The sequence below is a fragment of the Phycodurus eques genome, chromosome 13, assembly GCF_024500275.1.
Source record: "Phycodurus eques isolate BA_2022a chromosome 13, UOR_Pequ_1.1, whole genome shotgun sequence".
Taxonomy (NCBI): domain Eukaryota; kingdom Metazoa; phylum Chordata; class Actinopteri; order Syngnathiformes; family Syngnathidae; genus Phycodurus; species Phycodurus eques.
The window spans coordinates 21,534,257-21,552,252 of NC_084537.1; the positions used below are offsets into that span (position 1 = coordinate 21,534,257).

Consider the following 17,996-nt stretch of genomic DNA (forward strand, 5'->3'; position numbering starts at 1 on the left):
CATTGCATGATGTCAATGTGGCTGCATTATATCAAGTGACACAATGACCTATGATGTAGGACACTTTATTTAATATTACTGTGAGACACTAACATGCTCCACAGTTTGAGCAACACTGCCCTTAAATATGGGAAAATTGGAAAGAAAATACTCAAATAAGGATTAAGGATTATATTCAAATGTATTGCACAAATAAATGTTTGAAAACAAATAGTTCTAAACGATTACATGCAAATGTATTGTGCTTGAAAATTAATTATAAATGAGCTGTACTTAGCAAATGTACTGTTCTGGAAACTGGATTAAAAATAATAATAAGACACGTAAACAATATGCAGTGTGGTGATTATTTCGCATACCACTAGAGGAAGCCCACGTACCACAGTTTGAGAGCCACTATTTTAAATTAAATTAAGAACAACAAATTTACAAATCTAGCAGAGCATGATTTAGAAATGTCCTTGGTTATTTTCCCAAAATAAGAAAATAAATATAGAATGAAAATAGAAAATATTTCCATACATAGTCGCCAGAGGGGTCGCCGTTTTGCACTTTGACTGCATTAGCACCAAAGAAGAAATTGTAGTTTAAAGATGGCGCCACCCGGCGTTTTACTCGTGCGCCTGAGAGCGTTGTGCAACCTAGGCAAATGTCTTCAGACGGGAGTCCCGGCAGCGTCACACTTGGGCGCAGGGATGCGCTGGTGTGGGACGAAAGTGGTCAGCTTGCGACCGTACGACACGTCGCGTTTCCAGTCTAAACGAGGTGAGTGACACGGCCGAGCTCGCTGGAGCGGCTAGCCGCTACAAACGTCAAGGGCACCGTCGTGCCTCAAAACATCACATTGATTAGCCTGTTTCGTCCCCCCGTCTTTATACCCCTCTATGTTAGCATTATTCCATGTTTTACTTTAATATTTACTACTGTTAGTATTTTCACGTTTTAATTTCCTTATTTTTTTAACGGCGTAGGAAACATTAGCGCCAACTTGCTGGAAGAGTTCCCAGACGCCAAAAGTCTCCTGAATAACACCATTGCTCGCTCACTGGGAGTCAACGACCTGTCCGATCTCATCCAGTACACCTGCACTGAGGAAGCGGGCGTCAAGGTCAGGACAAATTCGTTCTTGGAATTTCTAGGGCTGTTGTCCTGTGTGCTATCCTCACGTTGTTGTCTCCGGTTGTCTTGTCTAGAAAGCCACTGTGACCGTACTATGGCCCTGCAAGATCGAGGAGGACGGCTACGCCTCCAAGAAAGTCAACGCAGAGCGAAGTGCCGCGGCTGCCGCTTGCCACAAGCTCAAAGTATATTTGGGTTCAATAAAAACAAAAAAAAAATGTTACTAACAAGCAAGGTACACACATTAAAAATGTGAGACCCCACACTCGGCATGTGTGCGCTACTAGGGTCAACTGTGAACAATGACCGAATATCACTTATTGCTTTTTGTTTGTTTGTTTTTTTGCTTCCATTTACTTGTGTGTGTAACCTGCATTATGTTTATCTACCTTCCGTGAAGGAAATGGGTGTGATTGGTCCAGACAATCAGCTACCCAGAAGGAGATCCGGTAGGGGGGGAGGAGGTTTGCATTCATCACTTTACGATGACAAAGACTCCCAGACTGACGGCGTCCACGCTGCCCGGATCGAATCGGGACCGCCGCCGCCTGAAAATGAGTCTGACATATTTGAAGCGCTCTCTCTCTTTCCTTATCCAAAAGTTCTCTTGACCAGGGTGGTCCAGGTGGCCACGTCGTCTAACAGTTGCAAAGTGAGTGCGTATAATTTCTGCCGTTCTGAGCTAATTACGCTTCGTGCCAACGTGATGTTTATCGCGCGCTAACGACAGGAGCTGATACGGTTCACGACGAGAGGCGGCAAGCTCAAGACGTGCGAGCTGACCCTGCGCTGGCCGCAGGAAATGACCTTCACGGCGACGGCGAGCAACAAAGTCACTGCGGAAAAGCGGGCGGCGGCTCTCGCCTGCGCGAAACTGAAGGTGAGGAGTCGTGTACAATTCTCTCGCTTTTTGTCACAACCCCACTAAAGGTCATCACACGTCGCTTGGTGTAGGAGCTTCAGTTGCTGGATAAGAACAACAACCCACTGACCCACGCCAAGTACCACGGGGCCAAGGTGAGGGAGGCGGGAGAACGCGAGCGGCGTCCCCTCCGGGTTGAAGTTCCCACGTATCTGGAAGAGCGAATGAGGGAATATCTTGCAAAGGTCAGTGGAAGCGTGTTGTTTCCAGTTTGAGCTAAAAGAGTAAATATTTGGTAAATAATGAAAAAATATTGGTTGTTTTGGAGACTTTTGGGTCACCGCATTGAGTAAGTCGCATGATGTATTTGGCACAGCAACCCATCTATTTTATTTTATTTTATTTTATTTTATACTACTATTATACATAATTGCCTCAGTAATTTTTATTTTACTGTCACAATTTCAATGAAAACAATACCAGTGCGCTTGCTAAAAAGTGGTTTTGTTTGGGTCTGTAGATTCTCACTTGTCATTTTAATCCACAAATGTTGAATCAAGGCAACTGGATTATTGTTTGTAGATTTTATTTATTTATTTTTTAATTCTGCCCCCCTCCCTCCCTCCCCATTTTTTCAGAAAACGTTAAAAAAAATGACTTGGGCAATTATGCTATTTGGCTAACAATATTATTGGTTAATTTATTGTAAAATAGTAGGGTGAAAAACTGTAAATGCTTTTTCATTGAAAAAAATACTGTATATATATTTAGAAAAGTATTTATTGTTAGAAGAAAATGAATTCATGCATGAATTAAAATACTTCTTGTATTGATGACAGTATCCGGTAGAAACAGAAGTGCAGAAGCTCTACGAGGAAGAGGACGATGCTGTCAACCAGGAAGGAACAGAAGAGGAAGATTTGACGCTGGACGCCATCACGGGGAGACCGTACAGGCCCCGGTCTCCGCAGGAAGTGCGGCGCATCAACGAGCGCCTGCAAGAGGAGTGGGAAAGCGCCAGGCAGGGCCTGAGCACGGAGCTTCCGGTGGACGCCCACCGGCAGCGCGTGGTCTCGGCCGTGCGCGACTCCCGGGCGGTCGTGATCGCAGGCGAGACCGGGTGCGGCAAAACCACACGCATCCCTCGTTTCCTTCTGGAGGATCGCGTGACTGCGAGACACGGTGCGGACTGCAACATTCTGGTGACGCAACCTCGACGAATCAGCGCCGTGTCGGTGGCCCATCGCGTGGCCCAGGAAATGGGCCCTGCTCTCAAACACTCGGTGGGGTATCAGGTAGGTGACCATTCGTTACTGTGCTTACTCTTTTAAGAGTAAGCACAGTAACTACTTCTATTTCTATTTATTTATTTCTTTTTAAAATAATAATAATAATTTCCATATTGTGATTGTGATTTAGTCCTTGAAAAACATACTTTTATTTAAAAATATATATATATTTTAAAGAAATTAAAAAAATACAAATGCATAAAATATAGTAATAAATATATAAAAAATTATTTTTTTTGAAAATTAAACAAATATAATCAAACAAAAATCTATCAATTTAAAAAAATGAAGAAATACATATCAAAACATACGTTACATATACAATACATATGAAAAGAAATACATTGTGGAAATTTTACTAAATGTACTCCATTTCCAATGGGGAAAATGAAATTAATATTCATTTTATGATTTTTTTTTATTTTTTAAATTGTTATATCAAAATTTGTTTTGGATGGTAGAAAATACAAAGGATTTTTTTTCTGATTATTTCAAGATTCATTTCAAGTTTGCATAGGTATAGAGCAATGCCTGAACAGCAAACTTCCTTGTTGGATGTCCAAAAATAATTAGAATATAGCAATATTAAAATAATAAAAATATATTAAAATGAAATGCATCTTAATAATATAATATTGAATGTATACCAATATGGCCATTTGACTAAATTTCCTTCATTGCCAATGAATGTATTTTTATCATGAATAAAATGCATAAACAATACCTAAATACCAATTTCTTCCATAGTGGCAGCTCTTATCCAGTTCACGAATAATTATCACTTCCTCTGTGCAGGTTAGACTTGAGAGCAGACCGCCGGAGCAGAGCGCCGGAGCCTTGCTCTTCCTGACGGTGGGCGTCCTCCTGAGGAAGCTGCAGTCCAACCCCACCCTGAGGGGCATCAGCCACGTGGTGGTGGACGAAGTTCACGAGCGCGACGTCAACACTGACCTCCTGCTGGCCCTGCTGCGCTCGTGCATGACTAACAACCCCGACCTGCGGGTGGTGCTGATGAGCGCCACCGGAGACAACCAACGGCTGGCGCGCTATTTTGGAGGATGTCCTGTCGTCAAGGTGCCCGGATTCATGCACCCCGTGCGGGACAGATACCTGGAGGACGTGCTGAGGGAGATGGGGCGGCACTCGTCTGTTGAAAAGAGCGAACAGTCCACCAATGCGGTGAGGCTGGGTGGCTTAGACTCATAATGTTGTGATAGTAAAATTGGAATTGTATGATGAATTATAGTCATGTTAAAGAATCCTAAAACACTTTTTTTTTTTAAATGATAATTTTGTGGGAAAAAAAAAAACAACGGTTGTATTGTTATTGCAAGGAAATGTGATGTTAAAGAATCTTGTCAGAGTGGTAGTTTGATTTAAGAGTTTAATTACCACTCTTTAGAAATGAAATGAGTCGTGGTGGTAATGATGGTTACGTACGTAGAGGTCAGTCGCTCTTTCTGCCGAATGCAACGACTCCAAAGCGGCTGGCTTAACTGTGTACGACTTGGTGACTGCATTTTCTGACGAGTTTTCGTGTTGATTTTGCGTATTGTGGTTCGAGTTCCTTTTTTCCCCCAATTTCCTGTGTTCCGGAGTTACAGAGGAATCCAAAATGAGCCCAAATGTCAGGTTTTAACTTGGATGTCTCTCGCTTCATTCTGCTGCTGCTCGCTTTAGTCGCCATTGTGTTGTTGTTTGGTGGAGTGCGGCTTCAGTCCATACAATGCGATTCACACACTTTTTAAAAAAAATTTATTTCCCCCCGCCACCTACAGAGGCAAAGCGATGAAGTCTGTCCAGATCTGGAACTCGTCGCTGACGTCATCGAGCACATCGACAGATGTGGAGAACCAGGTACTAAACCCAATCAACTTTACAGCAATTCGTTGAATTCAAATTTCAAATGTCCCTCCATCCACAGGTGCCTTATTGTGTTTCCTGCCTGGGTGGCAGGACATCAAGACTGTTCAAGACGCGCTCCAGATGAAGCCTGAATTTTCTTCTCGCTCGCACATGATCCTTCCGCGTAAGAGCACAAATGTCCACCTTTTTAAAATGCCCAAAAAATGAACATCTCCCTTTCTACTTCTTATGTCAGTGCACTCCAGTTTGTCAGTGGCAGACCAGCAGGCGGTCTTCCAGCGCCCTCCAGAGGGCCAACGGAAAATTGTCCTAGCCACCAACATAGCGGAGACTTCCATCACCATCGACGACGTTGTTCATGTGGTGGATGCGGGAACACACAAGGAGCATAGTTACGACCCACGCACTAAAGTAAGACGTGGTACACGACATTTGCATTTGGCCTAGTGCATGTGGAAGAAAAGCTGCTTTTTCAACATGACGACTGTCATGCGACAAAGCTTTTTTTAAAACCAAGTTGTGTTTTTATGAGGCAATATAAGTCCATATTTTTGTAAATATACATTTTCTTTTTAAAAGTCTTCAATGTTACAGCAATATTATACAGTTTTTTTAAATAGTGTAATATTGCAAGAAATAGTAATTTTTACTTTGTTGTATTTTTACTCATTTGAGAAAAACAAATCTGGATATACAACAGCCAGGTATATTTATGGCTAAATAGTCAAGTTAAAGAATCTGAAATATTACAGCCATGGTTGTATTTTTTTGAAGTCATTTTTAGAAGAAACAATATGCAACGATTACATCTATTTTGTATGAATGAAGTCATGTTAAAGAATTTTTATAATTACAATTTTTTTTTTTTTTTTAATATTACAGGAATAAAGTTGTGTTATTAAAAACAAAAAATTAATTATTTAGATGAAGATTTGTGGCATACTGATGTAATTTCTACTGTTGTCAGGTGTCTTGTCTGGACACGGTGTGGATATCCCGATCTAACGTGACTCAGCGAAAAGGGCGAGCGGGGCGCTGTCAGCCGGGTCAGTCCTACCATCTGTTCCCACGCAAGCAACTGGACACCATGACGCCCTTCCCCATCCCTGAGATCCTGCGCACCCCCCTGGAGAGCCTCGTGGTCCAGGCCAAAATCCACAGTCCAAAATTAAAGGTAGTTCCGAAATGCCGTGTCATTTTAATGCTGAATGGATTCATCATTTTGAGTTATTGCTTTTTCTTGTGTCCATGGAGGCGGTTGAGTTTTTATCGCAAGTGTTGGACAGCCCCGAACAGGCAGCTGTGTCAGACGCCGTCCGAAATCTGCAAGACATTGGTGAGTCTTTTGAGATTTTGTCCTGATAGATAACTATATTCTTTGCGTATGTAGAATGATTAACAATAATAAACTAAAACCATTTTTGTCTGATGTCTAAGTGCATGCATGCCAAAGCAACACGTGGTGCTAAAACCCAAACTGTAAGACAGAGAAAAGGGCAAAACATGGGGTCACATGGGCAGTGGAGGGGGCTTGGAAACAACAATGAAAAATTAGTTGGTTTTTTTTTTTTATTATGAAATAATACAACTGTAGTTTTATTTAAAAAAACAAAACAATTATGGCTATAGTTCCATAAAAAAATGCAGCGTTAAAGAATCTTGAACATTATGGGAGTCTTTATGAGGACAAAAATTATAATATTGGTTGAATTAAATTGTCTTACTGCAACACATATGTTTGAGAAATGTGAATAAAGTAGTATTTATTTATTTTTTATTATTGAGTTGTAGTATGAGAATAAAGTGTGAGCCATGAGGCTCAAATCTGTTTTTCTGATCTGTGTGGACAAAAAGCTGAAAACTGATAGAAAAGACCCCAAAAACAATAATTGCTTGTTTGCTGTGTGCAGGCGTCCTGGACCAATCGGAAACGCTGACACCTTTGGGAGAGCGCGTGGCCTCGCTGTCGTGTGACCCGCGCCTGGGCAAAGTTTTGGTGCTGGGCGCCATGTTCCGGTGCACGTTGCCCATGTTGGCCGTTGCCGCCTGTCTCACCAGAGACCCTTTCCGCAACAGCCTGCAGAACAGGGCGTTGGTCGCCAAGGTGAGATGGACGAGGGTAAAGGTCACAATCAACCAACATTGATCTTTTGGGTTGCTGTCGTCGTCAGGCCAAAGAGAGTCTGAGCGGTTCCAGCTGCAGCGACTACCTGGCGTTCAGTCGCGCCGTGCTGGGCTGGAAGAGGCTTCAGCAGCAAGGAGACCGCCAGGACCGAGACCTCTACTTGGAGAAGCACAGCTTGTCCAAGGCCAGCCTGCGCTTCATCAATGGTATCATCATCTTCAACTTTAAAGTAGTAATGTTAAATAATAATATTGGATATTTCAGGAATAAAGTTGGACAATATATATTTAATGAACATAGCTCGTCCAAGACCACCGTGCGCTTCGTCGGTAGCTAGTCCCACATATTTACACAAACCCAAAGTTTTACTTGCGTTATCGCCACTACGTTTAGGTCTCATCAGTCAGTTCAGCGAGAACCTGCACGAGGCTCAGCTGGTGTCTCGTGCCAGCGAGTGCCAACGTCCCTCATCGCTCGTCAACCAGCACAGCGGGCAGGAGCAGATGCTCAAAGCCGTGCTGCTGGCAGGACTCTATCCTAACCTCATCCAGGTACGCGCAGAATCATAAGCTCAAAAGATTTTAAATAATGTGATATATTTATATTGACATTTATATGGGCATTTTACTATTATATATGCTGTTTACAGCTGAGTTTTCAGAAAGTATTTTGGGATTTTAATATTTTAAATATGACACCACTTGAAAACAATTCATTAAAACATTTTTGAATTTTTCTTGTTGGAAATTATGAATGTGTTAAATTATTCATTTGAGCAACTTGGGGGTTCAATTATGTTTTATTTATTTTTTCTGAAAATTATTTTTAAAATGCTGATTTTATTTATTTTTTATTTTATTTTTAGATAAGCGTAAATCTCTAAGGTTTATTTAATATGTTAAAAAAAAAAAAAAAAACGTTTTCCTATTTAGGTGAAGCGAGGCATTGTGACCAAAGGGGGCCGCTTTCGTCCCAACAGACTGTCATTCCGCTCACTGGGCGGCGGCGTCCTGCTTCACCGCTCCTCCGTCAACAGGTGCGACGCGCTTAAAAAGGACAGCCAGCACGTTGCCGTTTCCTTGACATGTTTTTAAAATTATTATTATTTGTAGAGGGAACGACGAGCTTCCTTGTCGATGGCTCACTTTCTTTGGCGCCGTCAAATCCAACGGCTCCGTTTTCATCCGCGACTCGTCAGCGGTCCATCCGCTCGCCTTGCTCCTGCTCACAGAGTGTGACGTCACAGAGACGGGTAAGCTTGAATCTTTGCCGTTATTTTATTTTAGTTGAAAATGATTTTAAAAAACTGTTAAATTGTACTTTTTTTTTGTTGTTGAAAATGACTTTTTTTTTTTTTAAATGATTATTTGAGGGGATGAAAGTAGTTTTTTGATGGTTACATTTTTTTATTAGATTTGGATTGGAATGTTTATTTTGATTATGAAAACAATACCATTTATTTTAAACGAACAATTAACAAGGCAATGAAACACGCCTCCTGCCTCTTGTTCATATTACGCAATTATTTTTTTACTAGATGGCTTTCATGAAAATAATAACCATGATTATTAAGTAAGTATTAAGTATTTTCTTTAGGTTATTATTAAAAAAAATTAAATGTAGTTTTTATGATGTTATGATCTGAATTTTCTTAGAAATATTATTTTAAATAGTTGCACATTTTTGAGTTGAAAATTATACGTGCAATTGTTTTCTTTTAAGGTTTAAAAATAAATATTGTGATTAGTTTTTTTTTTTTCACCTACTATTTTATCTCCTCTTGTGTTTTCAGTGAGCGGAGACGACGTGGAGGTGGCGCTCGCGGGCCGCTCGCTGGCACGCTGCCAACTGTCCGCCGACACGTGGGAGCTTCTGTGGGAACTGCGTACGTCCGTCCAGGCAATGCTGCGCCGGAACCTCGGGCAGCCCGCCGGCCCCGCCGTGCACTCGGGCCAGGACGGCGAGCTCATCTCACTGCTTGTGGAGCTGCTCAACAACACAGACGCTAACCCGTGGACTCGAAATGATAGCGAGGTGGACTGATACACTGAGCTGACGAACCACACTGCAGTTGTTTATTTGCTTATTTTGTTTAATTATTGCAAGTACATTTTTTGAATCGGTACCTGATAAAGTAGTGTTGAAGAAATCCATTTGTTTGGATTGTGCAAACTCATGTAGTCTATTGAATGACTTATGAAAAGTCAAATGTTTATCATTTTGTTTCGATAAATTATATTATCTTATATACAGTTGAATGCCCCAAAAGTCATACGATGTGGAGAACCAGAATAAAAATTCAAACCATTGTCCATCATCTTGTGGAACTTTAGCTTTTTCTTTGGCTTTGTTGTGACCGACACCACAGATGGCAGCAGTGATGGCAAATGTGTCCTGCTAGTTATACTTGTTTTATTGCTGTTTAAAATTACATGTGTATATTATTTAAGGTATATTTTTTGCTTAATTATTATACTTGCACACATTGCTAAATGAATACCCCTGACAGTGTTTTTACTTTGTTTTATTAATATACAGTGGTTAACTTAATTTTACTGGTGTCAATCATTAAAATGTGTTTTTACTTTATTTTAATGTGGTTACCTTAATTTTACACAAAACTAAATGAATCCCTCCCTGACAGGATCAATCCAAAATTGAGCATTATTGTCATTGATATAAAAATGATGCTTTTACAGTGTTATTTGGCCTCAATAGGTAACTACATTGTTTTTTGTTTTTTTTTAAATCACATTTATGAGAAGTCCTTCATGAACTGCAAGTGAAAAGTGCTGAGGCGTCTCAGAAGTTCCTCCATGACGTCAGCAGGTGTCATGATGCAAAACCTTTATGACAAAAATAGTGACATCTATTATAATACATGTTAATGCACTGTAATAATAATCAAGACAAGTAATTATACCAACATAGCTGCTCATTTTCTGGCATAGGTCCTTGAGACTTTTTTTTTTTTTTTTATGTATAATGTGATTAGTGGCTATGCCCCACAGGTAGAATGTGACCTAGAGGTGAAAGAGAAATTGTGCCCATTTTTAAGAACAAGGGTGATGTGCAGAGCTGTGGGAACTATAGAGGAATAAAGTTGATGAGCCACACAATGAAGTTATGGGAAAGAGTAGTGGAGGCTAGACTCAGGACAGAAGTGAGTATTTGCGAGCAACAGTATGGTTTCATGCCTAGAAAGAGTACCACAGATGCATTATTTGCCTTGAGGATGTTGATGGAAAAGTACAGAGAAGGTCAGAAGGAGCTACATTGTGTCTTTGTAGATCTAGAGAAAGCCTATGACCCAGAGAGGAACTGTGGTACTGCGTGCGGACGTCTGGAGTGGCAGTTAAGTATGTTAGAATAATACAGGACATGTATGAGGGCAGCAGAACAGCGATGAGGTGTGCTGTAGGTGTGACAGACGAATTGAAGGTGGAGGAGGGACTGCATCAGGGATCAGCCCTGAGCCCCTTCCTGTTTGCAGTGATGATGGATAGGCTGACAGATGAGGTTAGACTGGAATCCCCGTGGACCATGATGTTTGCAGATGACATTGTGATCTGCAGTGAAAGAAGGGAGCAGGTGGAAAAACAGAAAGATGGAGGCATGCACTGGAAAGCAGAGGAATGAAGATTAGCCGAAGTAAAACAGATTATATGTGCATGAAGGAGAGGGGTGGTGGGGGAAGAGTGAGGCTACAGGGAGAAGAGATAGCAAGGGCGGAGGACTTGAAATACTTGGGGTCAACCGTCCAGAGCAATGGTGAGTGTGGTCAGGAAGTGAAGAAACGGGTCCAAGCAGGTTGGAACGGGTGGAGGAAGGTGTCAGGTGTGTTATGTGACAGAAGAGTCTCTGCTAGGATGAAGGGCAAAGTTTATAAAACAGTGGCGAGGCTAGCTATGATGTACGGATTAGAGACAGTGGCACTGAAGAGACAACAGGAAGCAGAGCTGGAGGCGGCGGAAATGAAGATGTTGAGGTTCGCTCTCGGAGTGACCAGGTTGGATGAAATTAGAAATGAGCTCATCAGAGGGACGGCCGAGGTTCGATGCTTTGGAGACAAAGTTAGAGAGAGCAGACTTGGATGGTTTGGACACGTCCAGAGGAGAAATAGTGAGTATATTGGTAGAAGGATGATGAGGATGGAGCTGCCAGGCAAGAGAGCGAGAGGAAGACCAAAGAGAAGATTGATGGATGTCGTGAGGGAAGACATGAGGGCAGTTGGTGTTCGAGAGGAGGATGCAGGAGATCGGCTTACATGGAAAAGGATGACGCGCTGTGGCGAAAGGATAAGAAGAAGTGGCTACACACAATATTGTGTTTAAGTGTAAAACCAGTGTTGGTATTTTTTTCAAAATTTCCAGGGGGCGCTACTGAGTAACTTTTTACTGCTCGTGTTGGGGCCCCCTTAAATGTGCATGTGCAAAAATTGGTACGTTTTCATGATTGTTGAGGCCCCCTGAGAGGTGATTCATTTTTTGAAAGAACAATAAAGTGATTCCAAGAGGGCCTTCGCAGCGCCCGGTGGAATTGAATCCTAACCTGATGTGGTAGGTGCCTTCCTTTTGTCCGTATTCGCAGCCCGGTCTAACGAGCACGCCGGTGTCCTCCAGCAGTCTGGCACAGTAGAACATGTCAGGTTGCATGCCCGCTTCCTGAAACATTGCAGCATTTCAATGTCTTGAATACAAAGAGTTTGGTTTCTGGAGTGCTTCCCACCTGTCAAGTGTGAAATTAAACCATCAAGTAACTCTTATCTTCCGATTTCTGAAATGTTCTATGAGTGATGTTAAGACATCTGGGAAGTGTTTTAAATTGTACGGGGGGTGGGGGGGTCTCTGGTCCTAAAAGCAGGGACATCCACAGATGGAACTTTTTTTTTTTTTTTTTTTAATGAATAAATTGGGTCATGGCTGCCGTTTTTGGAGCTTGAGAAACTGCCCCAAGGCCGTCTATTCACGTGCTTGCTTGAAAGTGAGTTATATGAGGTGATGTGACCTTGGCCGTGTGAACGGCTTTGGGCGTCAGATGCAGTCTGGGGAAGGCAAAGGCCCCTCCGAACAGCGGCTGGCAGCTGACCGCAGGCAGTCGCGTGAAAACCTGTAGCACTCGCTTCACGTTGTCAACCAGCGTGCTCCTAATGTGCTCCGTCTCCTGCGGAAACAATAAACCATAATTGTGGGATAATGATCCACTGCGAACAGCTGCACCCAGCATCTCCACAAGCTCTTTTGCTTTTGTCCTTGGGTTGATATGCACATTTCGGACCAAATCACGTTCATCCCTGGGACACAGAACGCGTCTCCTTCCTGAGTGGTATGATAGCTGGACATTCATATGGTGCGTGTAATTGTTTGAACAGTTGAACCTGGCACCTGCGGGCATCTGGAAATTGCACCCATGGATGAAGCAGACTTGTGCAAGTCCACAATTCTCTTTCTGATATCTTGGCTGCTTTCTTTTGACTTTCCCATGATGTTACACAACGAAGCCGTGTGCTTCAGCTGTGCCGAGTTCAAATAGACCCACAGGTGTGTCTGTAATTAACTCAAATGTTGTCAGAAGCTCCCAAAGAAATGACGTCATCATGCGGGTTTTCCCAAATTGTTTAAAAGGATAGCACAGGTAATCTTACTGTAAGTAAACTTCAGAAAGTAATGGGAAAAAAAAATGAAAAATATTGTTGCATTATTCTGGCATTTAGGAAATGTAAATAACTTTGGTAATTCTAATTGACCTAAAACAGGAAGTTTCATCTGATTTCATGTCACACGGTGAGAAAAAGAAGTGTACGTTTCTCTTGTACTTTTTGGACTATGTCGGACTCACGTGGTTGTAAAGCGGGTACGATGGATCTCCTGGCTGGGGGGGCTTTGCCATCACCTCCAAAGCAATTTGCCCGGCGACGGGAGGAGAGCTGGCCAAATGGAACAGCCGCTGGACGTACGGCATGACGGCGGGGTCCATGTTGACCAGCTCCACGTAGCCTCCTCGAAGACCGCACCTGGTAGGAAAACAGCATCGTGGCTACACGGGCCAATCGGGAGCCTTTGTGCATGATCGCGGGCTTACTCTCCCAGAAAGCCTTTGGATGCCGAGTGGAAGGAGGCCAGCTCCAGCGTCTGGGCCAGAGGAGGCCCCAGCTCACACAAAACCTTCTTGTAAGACACAAACTCACTGTTGGTGTCGTAAACGCTGCTCTGGTACACCTGTGGGGGTGACATCACTCATTCGGTTCTACGCCCCTGCTCGTAGTTCTGAGGTTTGAAGTTCAAAATTGAAACCTCAGTTGCTAAGAGGTTCTACTGTGTAAGGATTATGGAAAATTGACATGCCTTATTTTCACAATCGCTCTACTTTATGGAAGCTCACCTCATCGGCAAGAAGGAAGAGTTTGTTCTCTGCAACGAACCTGATGACCTCCTCCATGGACTTTCTGCTCTGGATGTGCCCTGAGAAAGACAAATGGCGGGAAGACGAATCTGAACAACACGGATCCATGTGCGTTCACGTTCAGACGTTCCCACCTGTTGGGTTTCCCGGGTTGATGACGTACAAAGCGACGGGCCTGCACGCGCCCCGGGCGGACGTCAAGGCCCGACGCAGCTCGTCCGCCCGCAGCGCCCAGCCGCGCTCCTCGTCCAGGAAGTAGGGGGCCACCACCCCCCCCATGATTTTCACAGACAAGGCGGTGGTGCTGTAGCCCGGCACCGGCATGAGCACGCCGCTCTTGGGGGACGCCTCGCTGTTCACCAACATTGTCAAGATGTTCTAGTAGTTCACACAGGGAAATTAAATCAACATGAAGCCCATTAATATATAATTCATCGTAATGTACAATTTTGACTTAAATGTTCAAATATTGTACATTTCTATTGAAATTATTTAATAATAATTTATTTAAATTAAGGAATATAGGTAAAATAATTTTATCCTTTTTTTAAGAATATATTTGTTTCATTATATTTTTTTATTATTTAATTGATTTTGTATAATTTAAGAGAATTTAATTTCTTCGGTGAGATGTATATTGAACTAATGGAATTTACCAAAATAATTTAGATATTTCAGGACTTTTCCATGTATTCAATGGCCTTTTTTATTTAGTCATATTTCTTTTAGATTATTTTTATTAAAGGTGTTTTAAATGACATTTTTATGTAAATTGTTTTTGTTAATCTAATGACGGGTTTTGTGCCCAAAATAATTATAAATCATTAAATTGTGAAATAATAAAATACAATAATTTTATCAAATATTATCATAACATATTCAATAAATATTAAATTAATTAATGTATTCAGTGATTATTCCAATTATGAAATGTATTATTATATTAATATATATCAATATATTATATTTAACCTGTTTAATAAATATAATATAGATATCAAGACCAATTTATATATTTCACAACCTTTTTAAATATTGAATGGCATTTATTTATTTGATGTGTTTTATTCAATGATACCATTTTTAGTCATGTATTATGGAGGGGTTGGTGCAAAAAAAAAAAAAAGTCAATTATGATAGACATTTTAATCCACCATTAATTACCGTTGTGTATTACTTAATTCATCAAATTGTCAAACATAATATTTAACAATTATACTGAACCCATTTATTTTAGGACCAACTGACATATTTCATGATGTTTTTGATAATCAAATTGCATTTTTATTTAATCAAGTTTTTTAAATATTTAATCAATTAAAATATATATTTAATGAGATCTTTTTTATTATTAATGGCATTTTTTTAATTTATTATTAATGGCATTTTAGTTAAATGACTGATTCAACTTTGATTTAAAACAAAACCTCCATACTCTAGTGTGATCAAAACTGAATGAGTAAATGAGACCGTGAGCGACATCTGGGAGCCGGGATGGATCCAAATGTTCTCGGGATCGGCCGGAACGCCGTCTCGTTGGCTTATGAACTGAGCGATGCTTTCCACTATTGCCGGTATACCCGCTGTGTTTGTATACGAACCTGAAAAAAAAAAAAAAAAAAAAAAAAAAAAAGAAAACTCCTTTCGAGTAAAGTTCCCCAGTACACAGCCAACAACTTATCGGGCAACAAACCAAACTGACTCATAAAATTAAAGCCCTTGATAAGGGTTTTTCAGATAAAATAATACTTATAATTTTATTTATATAGCACATTTCGAAAAATAGTGACAATGTGCTTCACTTTAAAAACAGTTAATGAACAAACCAGGTATGCAATTACACTGGGAATATAATCTCATATAATGATATAAAGGACCAAAAACGAGTTTGTTCTTTTTTTTTTTTTTTTTTTTTTTTTTGCAAATACTGTAGGACTTCATGTTAGTGAGCATCTAAAGTAGAGCTACAAATGAATGGTGACTCGAATTGACTCGCGAGTTTGTCTGGAAAAAAAAACACAACAACAACAAAAAAAAGAATCCCGAATCATAAATTTCCCATTTGAATCAAAACAAATCAAAGAACAACAACCTACTTTATTCTGACAATTCATATTTTTTTTAAACCTGCACATACACTTATTAATTTAACAAAGCAGATGCTACCTTAAAACATGGCATGTAAATTAAACAGATGTTTCATGAATTTGAATGAGTTCACACTGCATCGTTTTCCCTGGGAAAAGTAGTTTTCAAACGAGAATTACAGTGGAGCCCCGCTAGTCGTGGGGACTGGGCCCGTTTGTGAATAGCGAACATCTGTGACTGATTGAAACCAATTATTTCATGAAAAACGGGGGTTGATTCCCCCCACACCTCAAAAAAAAAAAAGGGAAAAAATGAGGAAAAAAGTCCACAAATGGGTGAATCTGCAGGTCCTGGACCACAAACATGTAAGGGTCCAATGCAGTGGAACTTTGATTTAACAGACTAATAGGGAGGTGCAGTCGTCCGTTAAATCTGTCCATTAAATTGAAACACTTTTTCATGGCCTAAAAACACCAGTACAGTACAAAATTATTGTTTTGTACTTTTGTTAAATCAATTGTAGAAGTTATCATTTATTTGCTTAGCTTGGATTAGTATTATGGACGATTTTGATGGTTGCTTGCTGACCTTGGGGGAAAGGAAGATGTCTCGCCTTCTGGAAGATGACTCAGCGGGAATCGTCAGAGAAGGGCGCCTTGACCAAGGACGTGGCCGGGTGTTGGTCTCATGTCTTCACCTTGAAACCCTCCCCTTAGTGTGTTATGTCTTGTAACTTAGTATGTTATGTCTTGTAACTTAGATACCTCCCTATTTCACATTAAATACAGGCGCATCGGGGGAGATTGATTAGAGCGTGATGGGAGACTGGATCTGAGCAATCTCCCATACGTCCTCCTCATGAGCAAAAGAAACCAGCGTCTTCATTCCTTTTGTGTCTATTTTTATAGGTGTTGGGCGAGATAGATCCGACAACATTTTTGTGGCCTGAAAACACCCAGTACAGTACAAAATTATCGTAGATAAATATTTTAAAAAGCTTTAACACGTTTGAAAAGTATTAGTTCATCCAAACTTACCTCCCCGGTGCATGGGAGGGGTAGTTTAGAGTTCTAACCGGACACTATATATTTTTTTGGTCCGTTAAATCCAAAGTCCGTTAAATCGGTGTCCGTTAAATGCAGGTTTGACTGTATTAGCAGTGAAAATTCACGATTCCTCTCCACTTACCTACGCTGCCGCCATCACAGCAGCGGAGCAGCTTCTGCGCTCGTTGTTTGACGTCCGCGGGCAGGTTGTCACCGTCCAGGAGTTGTGGGTAGAAACAAGCAGCGAGCACCTGCCCCACCGTGCACACACACATTCAGATCAACGCCTTTAAACGATGCATTGTCATCATCTGTCCTTGATACCTGTCTGACAAATGTGATAGGTTTCATTCCGGCCATGTGCGGGTCACCCCAGGAGACGTCTATCACATCCTTATAGGGCTTCTTCACTCCCTGAATGCCACATTTGGTTGGAAAACAACAAGCAATAGCACATTTTGCAGATTTTGATCAGCATTTTCACCTGCTCGAGCATGCGCTTGAAGCGAACGGCTCGTTCCATCAGGGCCGCCATCTGGTTGGTCCTCACATGGACGCCCATCTCCTGCATGTCTGCAGCTCCTCTTCACCCGTTCAAGTGTGTGCGTGTCAGATGTGGATTGCTGGTTAAAGTTAAACACCTAGCAGGAGGAAATGTGTGCTTTATTAACAGGGATGATTTTGGTTTTGTATTGAAGGCCTTAACTTGATTGGGTACAAATTGACCCCTTGGTTCATATTTTAACTGTGGTTCGTCACCGTTACAGGTGTCACTATCAGTCTGCATGTTTTACTGCATAACTAAAAGTAGAAATGGTTAATATGTCACCAACAGTTTAAGAGATGCAAGGTGTTAAACATTATAAGTTTTTTGATCCTTGATTTTCACTGAAATTCTGTTATGTATTGTAGCGAGGGGATTGCTTCGTTGAGTCTAAACTCTCGTTAGTTGTTGAACTATCATCAAAATATAGCTTGTCGATTTTGTTCTCTGTGAATTTATTCAGGGGCTACTGTTGTTGATATGACATGCAGCAACTATAATACAAATAATAATAATAATACAAAAAGCTTACATTTAGGTATTATTCATAGTATTCTACAAAAGGCTCAGAAAAATAGCGAAACATTTGTTTCTATTATTAGGATATAATTGTATTATTTTAGATGTACTTAATTTTAGTTTGTTTTATTTATGA

At 41.0% G+C, this 17,996-nt stretch overlaps 2 protein-coding genes across 2 annotated transcripts; one reads left to right on the top strand and one right to left on the bottom strand.

Annotated features, from left to right (window-relative positions):
• Window positions 1–591: 591 nt before the first annotated feature.
• dhx30 (DEAH (Asp-Glu-Ala-His) box helicase 30) lies at window positions 592–9,844 on the top strand. The gene is made up of 19 exons (XM_061694969.1): window positions 592–765; window positions 972–1,108; window positions 1,194–1,304; window positions 1,520–1,771; window positions 1,850–1,999; window positions 2,074–2,226; window positions 2,821–3,276; window positions 4,066–4,449; window positions 5,049–5,127; window positions 5,195–5,299; window positions 5,372–5,547; window positions 6,104–6,310; window positions 6,391–6,472; window positions 7,047–7,240; window positions 7,308–7,467; window positions 7,655–7,812; window positions 8,194–8,297; window positions 8,374–8,513; window positions 9,054–9,844. The coding sequence occupies exons 1-19, from the start codon at window positions 594–596 to the stop codon at window positions 9,302–9,304; spliced, it is 3,471 nt and encodes a 1,156-aa protein (XP_061550953.1). The 5' UTR covers window positions 592–593; the 3' UTR covers window positions 9,305–9,844.
• On the bottom strand, window positions 9,348–17,424 carry LOC133412017 (alanine aminotransferase 1-like). The gene is made up of 11 exons (XM_061694971.1): window positions 17,282–17,424; window positions 17,122–17,211; window positions 16,940–17,048; window positions 15,134–15,264; window positions 13,798–14,041; window positions 13,643–13,722; window positions 13,343–13,479; window positions 13,100–13,274; window positions 12,269–12,424; window positions 11,813–11,925; window positions 9,348–10,107 (listed from the first exon to the last, which is right to left on the bottom strand). Exons 1-11 carry the CDS (start codon window positions 17,366–17,368, stop codon window positions 10,017–10,019), a joined length of 1,413 nt encoding a protein of 470 aa, XP_061550955.1. The 5' UTR covers window positions 17,369–17,424; the 3' UTR covers window positions 9,348–10,016.
• Window positions 17,425–17,996: the final 572 nt, after the last annotated feature.